The sequence below is a fragment of the Pygoscelis adeliae genome, unplaced genomic scaffold (assembly GCF_000699105.1).
Source record: "Pygoscelis adeliae isolate BGI_AS28 unplaced genomic scaffold, ASM69910v1 Scaffold65, whole genome shotgun sequence".
In the NCBI taxonomy this organism is placed as follows: Eukaryota; Metazoa; Chordata; class Aves; order Sphenisciformes; family Spheniscidae; genus Pygoscelis; species Pygoscelis adeliae.
Genome location: NW_008824864.1, coordinates 1,833,149 through 1,845,758, shown reverse-complemented (window position 1 = coordinate 1,845,758; position 12,610 = coordinate 1,833,149). Strand labels below are relative to the sequence as shown.

At 44.2% G+C, this 12,610-nt stretch overlaps 1 protein-coding gene across 1 annotated transcript in view; it reads right to left on the bottom strand.

Moving 5' to 3' along the window:
- CD9 (CD9 molecule) overlaps window positions 1-12,610 on the bottom strand; it is a 22,877-nt gene that overhangs the window by 8,119 nt on the left and 2,148 nt on the right. Inside the window, exon 2 of the mRNA XM_009324366.1 lies at window positions 1,935-2,037. Within this exon, the coding sequence (XP_009322641.1) occupies window positions 1,935-2,037 (103 nt within the window). The remainder of the gene's footprint in view (window positions 1-1,934; window positions 2,038-12,610) is intronic.

Here is a 12,610-nt window from a genome sequence, read left to right as displayed (position 1 = left end):
GGAAATTCTGGCACCAATTTTTAACCCAGATTAAACCTTTTCATTTTGGAGAAAAGAGCCCATCAGAACCTCTTATTTCAGTAATATAGAAAGCTTTTGAGGTAACCTGCTTTGTTACTAGGTGCAAATCGACAGATTCTTTCAATTTCCTAGTGGAAACTGCAGTCAGTAACTACTCCCAGAAAAACTGTTAAAATAGTAATTCCTATTAAACTTCTTTTTAAAACTCAGTTTAATCTACAGAGATTTCAAGTAGATTTCACTGCCTGCATTCAGCCAGTAGCTTAAGTATCACATCATAAAACTTGTATGTTTTAGGAGGTTGAAGAATTGTTTTAGACTACCCAAAATAAAACTTCTTAAATATTCAGCTCAACAGCGAAGTTTAGAGTTCTTTTCCCTTTCCAAGGTCCAGTAAAAGCATATGGAAACCTTCCTGGCAGCTGCAAGAGCCCCCCCCAGTTTGCTACCATGCCAGCATATCAAGGGTGAAATATAAGCTTTCTCACAGATAAGCCATCTGCATGCCTGTGGCCTCTTCATGAAGTTGCACACGCATTTCAACATTTCCAACTACGGTCTCTAACAAGCCTAACTCATCATTCCTAACAGTACTCCCTGTAGGCACAGGCTACCCTGGTAGTATACAAGGCTGCAATGTGAGTTGCACCTCCCAGTATGCCTTACACAGTCTTTACTGACCCTTTAGACACCAGTTTGGATGTTGTGACAGGTTGAGTAGCTCACCACAACAGTCAGTTTTCTTGGCAAGAGACAGACCAACCTAACCTAAATTTCTTTACTGAAAGGGTAGCTAAACATCGGAACAGGCTGCCCAGGGAAGTGGTTGAGTCACCATCCCTGGAGATATTTAGAAGACATGTAGATGAGGCACTTAGGGACATGGTTTAGTGGGCATGGTGGTGTTGGGTTGACAGTTGGATTCAATGACCTTAAAGGCCTTTTCCAACCTTAATGATTCTATGAACCATGCTGTGGATGGCTAACAAGTGATGCCATACAGGACATAGCAAATCCAGGTGCTACAGGGATGTGAAATATGTATGTATAAGGATTGTCCAAATCCAAATCAAAGATGACAGGCACATATGTAAGAAAGGTACATATTTGAACTTGCTTTCTTCCCAACTGTTAGAGGTCTTCAAACACAGCTACTTGGTTTCAAAAAGGGAAGGCCCACCTACAGGTGACAACCTCCAAAGAAGCATGTGTTCCTCTGTCCAAACCTAAAAGTGACTGTAGAGATCAAGATCTTACAGTTAGGACAAAATCCGATTCAGTTAGGAACTCCTACAACATTAGAATAGCAAACTGAAAACATGCATGTTTGTCCCCTAATTGCTCATCTTGCAGAGCAGAAAATATCAAGGAGTAACTTCCACCTGGCCTAACTAAAGCTACATTGATCTAGGTTGCCTGTAAGAGTTGCTCATATAGACCAAGATATTTGTGCATCCCTTCCATTATGTTCAGTATAAATTAGCATACATAGGGCTGTAAGAGTGAGACAGTAGTACATATGCTCCTTCTGAGAAATGAGGCAATAGACTTGTGGTTTTAGGTAGCTTAGGTTGGTCACTTTAGGGGAAAAATTAGTTATTGCCTACCAGGAGCCCCTGATAACAAAACGCTTACCCAACAGCACCCAAAGAGGAAGTGCAGGGTTTAAGCTGGGAAAAAGATGAAGTGATATACAATGCATAAGAGGCCAAGATACTGCTAGTGTGACACTGCCGCTGTCCGCACGAGAGCTCACAACAGAGGCTGGCCCCCTGCACCAGCCGGGGGAAGCTGCTCTCCACCTGCTGTTCAGGGCCCTTTTGTCTTTAGTCTTCGAGGAGGATGAAAGTTTCTAAGCAGTCTGGAAATCAGGGTGCAGAAGTATGATCACCCCGAGCCATCTCCTAGCTTACCCGTGTAAAACGTCGTGTTGTTGGATTCCAGTTCAAAGATGCTTTTGGTCTGCGAATCAAACCGAAGCCATAGTCCAATTGCAAGAACTGCTGTCCCTGCAAGCTGTAAGAACAAGTAAGCCTTGTTAAATAATACCAATTAATACATTCACCCTTGCATTAGTAACAACATTAGAAGTAAACACAGGATACAGCTCTGTTATTTAAAGAGGTGGTGACAAAGAACTAGCATAAAAGGATGGCGATACCAAAACAAGAACAAACTTAGTTCCTGACATGAGGCATCTCATTGACAGATGCATTTACATATTAAACTACAACACACAAGAACAATGCCATTCTTGTTCTTTACTGAAAATAACCAAGGTTTACCAAAGTGCCAAGTGTCAGTATTTCCACTGACCGCTCCACCCACTGTTTTATTCTGGGTGACTGTAATGACATTGCATGGCTTAGTGATCTTAAATCTTCACACTGAAAGACAAGTGTATCACAAGAAAAAGCACCTTGTAAGGCCAGCTAAAAGTTTTAGAATATTTAACAGACTGATAAGAGTTCAGTGTACTGCAATATAGAGTTTAGAAAGAATGCTCTTTCTTGCAAAAAAGGATAAAACCAATCCAATAAGTCACCACACTGACAGCAAGAGGAAGATAGAGGCTGCTGAAATAGCAACATTGCTGTGTGCTGATCTGGAAAAACACAAGTTTTAGATAATATTTAGTTTTATTATATTATTGTCTCTGTGTGCCTCCGGGTTCCTTTTAACATCAGTGCCTGTCTTTACTAATTTATACACACAAAAACTTGCTGCTTCTGGATGAAACATCTGGCAGAAGGCATCAGAGAAGTGTTGCAAGAAAGAGGGAATTGCACTCTGGTAAGGCAAATGCTAACAGTTTGCTTTGAACAGACTGAATCCTCACCACCTCACCAGCCCAAAACACCCGGGGTTGTTTTGCATGCAAAACCAGAAGAGAAACCAGGACAAACTACAGAGCTGGAGCGTGCTTCTCAGCTCTTCCTTCTCTCCTTTGAAGACCATTTAACTATCAAAAAAACTCTACAAAAGTGAGATGATGACAGAAATACCACACATTGCAGACATTAAAAATTTAAGCTTAAGAGTGAGCAATAAGCTTAGGAAGTCTGAAGCTTTGGTTAGGCTAAGCATGCATGAAAAAAAAACCAAAGCCTTATCTCTGATAAGAAGTTCCTTCTAGAAGGGAACAGCATTCTTGATTAGCCTCCAAGAAACTGGAAAGTGTTTACTTTAAAATGTTAATTTTCAGTGAGAATATGGAAGGAATTCCCACAGAAAGCACACAACACCAAGCTCAACTCCCCCAGCCCCACGCTTTCCCCACCGGGAGCCCAGGAGCCCCTTCTCCCTGCTACAGGAGTGCTTGTGTGCACTGAAGGCAGGCACAGCTTTGCTGCCTGTGGCTGTCTTTGCTAGCCTCCTAGGCTTGCTCTTCCAAAAAAATTAAGGAAAGCTTTGAAGATTCACACAGGACAAAGAGGATGGAGCTAAGCAAGGGTTTAAGGGACAGTATATCCCTTGTAGCTTCTCAGCAGAAAGCATCTAACTGAAGTGCTAAAAGGCTCCAGTATCAGTGAAGAAAAGCAAGAGGCCAGCCATGCCAGAAAAACCAGTGTTTCTTGTATGGCAGACACCTGACTCCCAAGCCTCCCTCCAAGAGGAGCTGCAGGGTTTTAGCTGGTAAAAAGATGAAGTGATACGCAATGCATAAAGAGCCAAACCCAAACGGAGGTTTCCAGACCTATGCAAAAGCGACTTTGTTGGTGTCACAGGTACGTAGGCACAGGCTTACTCACAAAGCACACAGCAAGAACAAAGCCTGCACATACCTACTGCTTTCCTTGTTAGGGCTATGCTGACAAAATAACTTAAGTTACACTGAAGAACCTTGGTAGTACACAGTATGTTACAACAGTGTTATTATTTCAATTTACTGTGCAACAGCAGCACCCCAGGGGAAGGGAGAGGTGCAAGAAGGGTTGCTGCTCTACCTGCGCTCACTGCTACAGCATCACTTAAAGCCTTTGCAATCTCATCTCACTTCAGTGTCTCAGTTCAAAAACCAGAATGGCTTAGTGATGGAAAAAAACTCACACACCAATTCTAGCCTACAGTTAATTCACCCAGTATTTAATAATACTGTTTGAGACTCACTTTCCCACGTCATCAGTCTTCAGCTTTTATAGGCATCCAGACCTGGAGCATTAGGAGAAGAAACCTACAGCCTCTGCTTGTTTTGCTAGGAACTCATTAATTGCAAAGCCACAAGCCTAAGCACACCCAGCTGTCTGCACCTACCTATGTTTGTGTTTTGACAAGCCTCTGTTTGAGTAGAGCGCTCAGGACAGTGCTGCAAAGTGAGCAGGGCACAGCAAAGGACTAAAACTAAAACCCAGAGCTGATCCCCCAGCAGACCTTTAGGGCCAGACTATTCAAATTGTAAAGAAGCTCTAAGCCATACTACAACCGTTCAGATAATCTTACAAGTCCAAGCAAAGCAGAAGGCTCAGTTAATGATCTCTTCGAGAAACAAACTCGTTGGTTAACATTAGGAAGAGCTGACATACTTAATATGGCTCCTTTTACAAGACATACTTAACTCTGGGTGGTGGGGGGGGAAGGGTGAAGTGTCATGTTTTCTCTTCAGAAAAGCAGTCATCCTGTGAAAAAGTTATTATCACAGGCAGGCAAGAGACGACTTATGGGATCACAGAATAGTGATAATACTTGATGTCAGTGTACTGCTCTGGATCACTAAAAAATTGTAGGATTAAATAAAGTGATAATTCTCTCCATGGTGGACTGGAAAAATTGCAGTTCCTTCTTGCAAGAGAATGACTTTTTGTCTGGGTTTCTTAAGGAAAGCAGGCTTGTGTTCTCAGTTTGTGCTCTTCCTACCCACAATGACCACTGAACTAAAAAAGGCAGTTTTAAAGCAGAAGGCAAGAAAGTAATGTGAAACTTCAAGTTTTCAATCAAAACAACGAGAGACTAGGACACCAACCTCAGAGAAAGAGGCAAGCACAGCCCATAGGCACCCGCTGCACTTGGCAGCATCTCAGACCAATCTGGCACACCGGAGGCTGGTACACAGCCACCTCGGCTCACTGGTGTTACACCACCACATGCAAACATACTCCCATTGCCTCAAAGGCTCTACTCCTGCATGCATCTTTCCGCCTGTTGCAACAGGAAAAACAGCTTTTTTTGGGTCTGTCCTCCTTTCTTACACAGCCCTGCACCTTCTCTAGTGAGCCTCCTGTCCAGGACTTCCCTCCTCCCACCCATCCACCCCCACACTCTGACAAGTGCCTTCTCCAAAGTCAGCCCTTTCCATTGCTCTGGTCTCCCCCTTGCAAACTACATGGTTTTGCCTCTAAGCATATTTAAGGGTGTGTCCCAGTATTTATCGTTGATACCCTGCTTTCTTTTAGCCTTCCACATGACAAGAGATAACTGACAAAGAATCTGTACCATTGCTTAGGACAGTCACTATATACTTGAGATGAGAAACAACCCATCTATCCTGGAGGCAGAAGCCATACAGAACACTCTGCCTTCTTCCCCTCACCATACTTGGCTAACTTCAGCATGAACTTGGAGCATTCAGCACTGAGGCACGCTATCAAGTAATTTCCACTGTATTTTTTCCTTTAACACCTGACTTTTCACAGATATGGTCTCCTAGCAGAAGTCTTGCACAGGGAATCATTAGATTTAATGATACTGGTGTAAATGCACATTAAAAGCTTGAGCTTTTCAAACTAGAAATTCCAGTTTTTGTTAACATATCCCATGATACAGCAATGCATGACACTACTTTGGGAAGCTGGAAAGTTTATTTTAGGTTTAACCACTATTTTGAAAGGACTATTTTGTTCAGTCCCTTCTGACCTTGATCCACCTTGAGAAACCACAATCCCCAACTGAGCACCCCACTTGCTGCAGACACATTACAGCATCTTACCTTTCCACAGACAGAACCACCTCTCAAGGAGCTCAAGGTCCAAGCAGTTATCAAGTCCTTATAGCTGGCAGATAAAGCTTAGGGAGGGGGACCCCCCCCCCAAGCATCCACACCAGGTTACTACTAATGCTTCCTCCACTTCCACAGCATGGAGGCAGGGATAGAGAAGAAATGAGACCCTGCAAGAACTCCTGATATATGGATCAAAGGCTGTAAAAAAGCCTTTGTACAGGAAGCTATAGGTTCTGCTATTTTAGCACATTCAGGCCAAGCTTACATGCAACTTAATCAAGTTCACGGCATTACCTCTAGCAGAAGGTAAGTCAATATGTGGAAATACGGTAGATTCGGTCAAAAATAAATACTACTTTCAGTGTTGTCAGCTCAGTATTACATCTAACAGAATACTGATTTTTTTTCTTGAAGTAAGAGGTATGTCAGGCTCTACATGACTGTTCCTTACATAGGTTTTACCCAGGGTGTGCCAAGAGTACACTGAAAGAGCCACTAACTTCTCTTCACCTCATAAACAGGTAAAAACTTCCAGCTAAAAATCTGACTTAGATCTTCCTCTGCGTAAGACAAACAACTTTTCCCTCACTGTGCAAGACAGCATATGAATGAAGCCAGCACCAGATATATAACATTGTAAAGTACACAGGCAAAGAAATTGGGAGCATTATGAGCAGTAATGAACTGTCTGTTTCTGTCCTGTTACCCACTGGTACTCTATAAATAAAAACCCATGAACAGTAAGTACAGATGAGGCTCAACATCACTCTAAACCCTTAATTACAGGATTAGTGTTATCCACAACAGCACAGGTTTTCAAACTTCTGGGGAAAAAAGCTTTCCTAACAGATGTGCAATGAGTGCTAGCAGTTTTAAGAAACTGCAGCTATTTCCAGACTCCTTTGAAAAAAGTAGATTGGAAAGGAGGTATTTTCTTTCTGCTTAAGCTAGTTTCAAGAATGTTGTGGGCTAATTTAATGTCACAGCATTTACTGCTATGAAACAGTGCTCCAGTACAGTAGGAGCAGCATTACAGAATTCCTGAACCACTGCCAAGACTAGTGCCCATTTCATACAAGTTCCTATTCAGAAGCCAGTCTACTATATTTGCAATTTAAATTGCAAATAGGAGGTAGGACTTCTAAAAAATCCAAGTACAAGTAGCTTCACATCAAGTTTCTCAAGGCAACATCCTCCAACTCCATTCCTGACTTTACAGCACTTACCAGAGTTAAAATACATTCAGCTGAGCCCAAGCAGCATTGATCCACATGCTGCAGTCAGCAACTAAATCAGTTGATTACAGAAAGCAAAAGCAACTAATTTCTGTTCCTTTTTTATGTGCGTGCATATATACATACACACATATTTCCCTGCCCATCCAGCAAGTCCTCTTCTCCACTTGAGCAGGGAAGACTCTGCAGAAGTCAGAGCACCAAATTGCTACCGGCTGTTCCTGGTGCAGCACAAGCAGATAAGATTATGGCTTAGAACAAAGTCACAGGTATCTTCAAGTTACAGAAAGAAGAGCCCTGCAGGCCTAATCTTACTTCAGCAGGCACTCCTATAGACAAATGCATTTGTTTATATAACACAAAACACTCTGAAGAGTGGAGAGCCCAGACAAGACAGTTGCCTTATAATGTAAAGGAGCAAGAAATAATTGCTCAAAGACTCAACATGAACTCTTGACTGTATGCTATAGCACTTCTTTGCCTATAATACATTAAATTACAAATAGCAGCAGATGTCTTTGTATTCCACAAAATTCACAAGGGAAAAACCCAGCATTTAAGCTTAGTGATGCAAGTCCTTGCTTTTGTTCAGCAGCAGAAAGCCAGGGGAAGAACATGCAGGCACACGCTCTGTGTGTGTGGCCATGCCAGGCACTCACCCAACATGCACTGAGCTGCTCAGAGGAGCTGACAGTTTTACTAGGAAAAGACTTTGTCACCAGGGCCAACAAGCCTCAGCAAACCCAGCGAGTAAGGGAGCTCAGCTAGAGGCAGTCACTCATTACACAACTCGAGGTAATCAAGCATGTGCTTGCACCAAGGTTGTTCAAAACCAGATTTGGTAAGACCACTTAGGTGTGAGGCACATAATGTGATATTTCCATTGACCTCTTGCCAAGCTCAAGTTGGCTTCATTGAAAAAATCTTTGTATTACTTCTGTATCAGCCTCAACACCTCCCTCACCAACCCAAATTCAAACCCCAAACTTGCAAAGAGCTAAACTGGTACAGCTTTCATTAAAGACCACACCAAATATGCCAGGGCCAGTGCCAGTAACCCTGAGACAGAAGGGCTATAGGCAAACCCAGATGGGAGTACACCAGCCCTACCAAAGAAGCACAACAGCAGCAAGGAACCTGGTGTTTGCAGCAATACTTGAAGGCAAGGTGCAGCCACTGCCCTGAGAGGTGACTGGATCACCTAACTTACTCATCTACTTAAGCGCAACAGCAAAAACCATTCCCTGTAAGTTAGACAGATGTGTGCAATGCTTAAATCAGACTTCAGAGACATGACAAGCATTTCTAGCAACCACCCACAAGTCCCCATACCCACCATTCAGGCCACAAGCATATTTTACCCAAAGCTCTGGAGTCCCAAAAGTTTAAGGACATCATGCTAGTGAGATATATGCCTGGAGAAAAGGCAACTGGAGAAAAGCCGTAAGACCAGTTACCCCCAATCTGGCACAGCATCCTATGAGGGGGCTCCTCAGGAAGGGTATCAGAACAGGGCAGACAGTAGCATTTCCCAGAACTAACCTCCCACTTTGCACAACCTGTAAGTGCTCAACATGTAAAGACACAGACAGTACCTTTGGAGAAGAAAAGTTAACCAAGGGCTACCAAACACTGCATTCATTAGGTACACCTTGAACTGCATACTCCACAATACCTGCTGGGGAGAAAGCACCACCACCAACCTTTTCCCGAAACTTCCCTCTTCTCAGACTTAATACCCCTCAGTTCTTGCCCACCAACTCTTTCAATACAGTCAAGCCCTAACTATTACCTGGCCAATTGTGATCCTACAGACCTCTAGCATGTTTCCCCAATCTGCTTCCAGGCTGAAGAATCCAAATTCACTCAACAGTTCCTGATAGCAGAAACCCCCCTTTTCCTTTCCCAAACATCACCACGCTCCACTACGTTCCTCTCAAGGTAGGCAGGAGACCAGAGCAGCCCACAGCATTGCAAGACACCAGCACACCATGGATTTATGCAGTGGCACGATCTTTCTGCTTCTCTAGGTCCTTCACTTCTGAAACTCATTTTCATCTGCTGCTGTTGAGCACCCACCTGATGCTTTCATTAAGCTACCATAGACCCTTTTCTCCCAAGATTTCATCCCTCTGGCAGCAGATGCCCCTGAGCCAACTAGTTCATAACTCCAGGCTGCTTCCTGCTCCTGCCTCCCACACATTACTCAATGCCTACCCTCGGCAAATGTCACGCTCTGCTTTGTCACATCGCCTGCTATGCCAGCATGCACCCGTCTTCATTGCTCTAAATAACGGATGCTACTCAAGCACCAAAGTGTTACCTCACACACTTTTCCAGATTAGGTGGGACTGTATTGACCACCATGCAGTTTGCTCCTGCATGCCAGGTCTGCTGGTTCTCTCCACTGTGAGAGAACTCTACCTCATCTCAGCCCTGCCTCCGCTCAGTCAGCAATTTCAACCCTGCCAGGATCTTACTCCAGGACTGCTTAGTTTCCCTAAGAGCCTTGAGATTTCCAGGAGACATTGAATAAGTGAACTAACACTAACCAGCACTCTCTCTCCAAGATTCAGGCTTCAAAGTTAACAGCTTCATGAAGTCAAACTTCCCCTTACAGTAGCCATTCTCTCTCCCACAGTGTCACATCTCCAGGTGTACACCAACTTACTATTTTTCAAGTATCTTCTCTTCTGTCTGTTCCAGAGGCACCACATGTGCCACTCACTACATAACCTAGAATAACATAAAACAAAAAATCCAGCCTCAAATTCACTGCATTCCAGCCCTCTGGCACCAAGGTAGGTGGTGAGCAGGAGGTTTTACCTAATCACAATGCATTTGTAATTCTGAAGTAACTATTATGTGACCCTAGCAAGCTGCTAATCAGCATTTGCTGTTGTTTCACCACCTTTTCATTGAGAGGTCAGTTAAAGCCTGTGAGAGATTCAGAGTCAAAGACAGGTTACTGCTGAGAACTTCCCCAAGCACACGCAGTAAGAGAAAGACCCACAGAAGATCACTCGTAACACACTTTTACACCTGGATGGATTACTGTCTGTAAGGCCTCCCTGGGAAGCTCCCTGGTTCCTAACGTGTCTGAAGAGGGACATGTTAGGGGGGTTTGCTTTTGCAAGTTCTACCTAAAGCTTTCTTTTGGCTAGCCTTATTATATTTTTGTATTTGACCCACCAGCATTTATGAACCTTCATCTCCTTCCTTTGGACACAGCTTCAACTTTTTGGGAGTTTCCCAATTTTTAATAGCCTCCTATACTCAGCTGTTGCGCTTTCTGCTTCCTCTTGCCCTCACTCAAGTCTCTGATGGAGGCAAATACATGCCACCTAACATGCAACCTACAAATACCTGCAGGTTTGCTGCAGGCCATTTAAATTCCTCAGCTGCCCTTCTGAGGCAACTTATTTTAAAAAGGGGGGTACTGTGTAAACGTGATCACAGCTTCATGGGACCTTTTATCTTCTCTTGCTCCAGGAGGTACACTAAATCTAACTACATCATTGTCACCATTCCAAAGTAGCACTTGGGCAACAGGAACCCATACCCATGGACTACTCAGAAGCAAGAAAGTCTTGTTCCTCCTCTTGGGGTGGTGGTGGTGGTGTTTCCAAGGCCAAGGTTGTCTGATTGTACCTTCAAGTTTAGGAACAGAATTGCACTCAGGCACATTTTTGCTCAATTTACTTCCATTACTTAATGGACTTCTCACATCTCTGATGCCATAAGAAACATTAAAGCCTTCTTTCTTATTAGGGTTGTTCCTGTCCTCTAGTGCTGCCCGCCCCAAGACACCTTCTCTTTACACTGTTCATTGAGGCCCAACAGCCTAAAATAACCCAAGAGATTGCTACTTTATTCCTCCATAGAGGACATGATGTTCACTAACACTATACTTGAAATTCCCCTTTGACAGTTTTGGTAGGGCCCAGATACATGTAGTGTACCCTGAGAGTCAAGGACTACTCCAGCTGGTCTACAAACACTTATCCCTGGCTAACCCCAGCTGCTTGCATTTGCTGCCTCTTGGTGCTTCCAGCCACCCATCAGGACACCCCAAGAGGAAGAAGCATTCATCTCCCTTTAACTCTTCTTTCTCTTCTTTTCCCCACATCCTAGCTGGGTTTAAGTGAGCACAGCCATCCCCTGAGAAGGCTACTTGAAGAGCTGCATCCTCATGGCTCCTCTGGGCAGCAGCCCTACTTGAGGCAGCAGCACAAGCCTATGTGTGGTACAGCCCCCTTCCCCACCACCACTCCTCCTCCCCTCCACCCTGTTAACAGGTCAAGCCTGCATCCATGCTTACTGGGCACCCAAAGGTGCAAGTAAAGCTTCTGAGCTTTATTACCATGAAACTCCCAAGCAACAGATGCCTCCTGAGCTAAATGAAAAGACACTCCCTATTCTCAGCCCTGGACCCTAGACAGCAAAATGGCAACACTTATGTTAAGAGCATCTTTGAGGCAATGCCTTTGCCACAACAAGCATTCTTGCACTATAAAATAGTTCGTGGAAAGTCTGTAGCTTTAAAAAAAAAAATCAGAAAGCAAACCATGAATATTTCCTCCTGTTTCAACAAGAGGTTTAGCACCTCACTGACCCAGAGGTTTCAGCTAGTGCGTTTTTAGGCTTTTTCTTCCTACCAGCTATAATCCTCCGAATATGACCCCCCTCCTCACCCTCCTGGTGAGTCTCAGGTGGCAATATGTGCTTTCCTATGCCCTTGTGAAGTTCCTCTGCACAAGTTCCCTCAATTGCAGCCCAGTTCCATTTTCTTACTTTGCTGAAACCCATCACAAGTACTTTATCAGTTAGCATTGCATCCTCCAGTCATCCCATGCGCAATACTGTAACTGACTCCAGAAGCAGTTTCTTCACACAGCTCCAACTTAAGTTTCTTCACATCAGAGGGTGACAAGGAGTCACACACGCATTTCTCCACTGTAGCAGACAGCCAAGAGAAAATTCATTTTTTTTTAGCCTCACACTTCACACCTATAGATTAGGTACACAGGCAGTTGTACTGCATTCCCTGTGTACTTTTCCATAAGGCAGACGATGCTAAATTCAGATGTCCGCGCCCCAAGTGCTTTAGAAGCAGCCGTAGCCTCTCAGTTAAGCCACGCTTTCTGACACCGCCTGACAAACAAGAGATAGTCATGCCAGAAACTGCACTGGAGATACAATTTCCACTTGTGGTGGTGTGCTCCTACAGATTAAACTATTTTAGGATTTTCTGTACCAGACGCTGCCCAGACGATCGGAGGCAGAAGCCACAGCTTCGGCCGAGGCTCACACCAAGAAGAGCTCACACACACGGCGATCGCAACCACAAGCGCTAACTTGCACGGCACCGGCTCGCCGCCCCCCCCCCCCCCCCCCCCCCCCGCGGAACGCCGCCCCA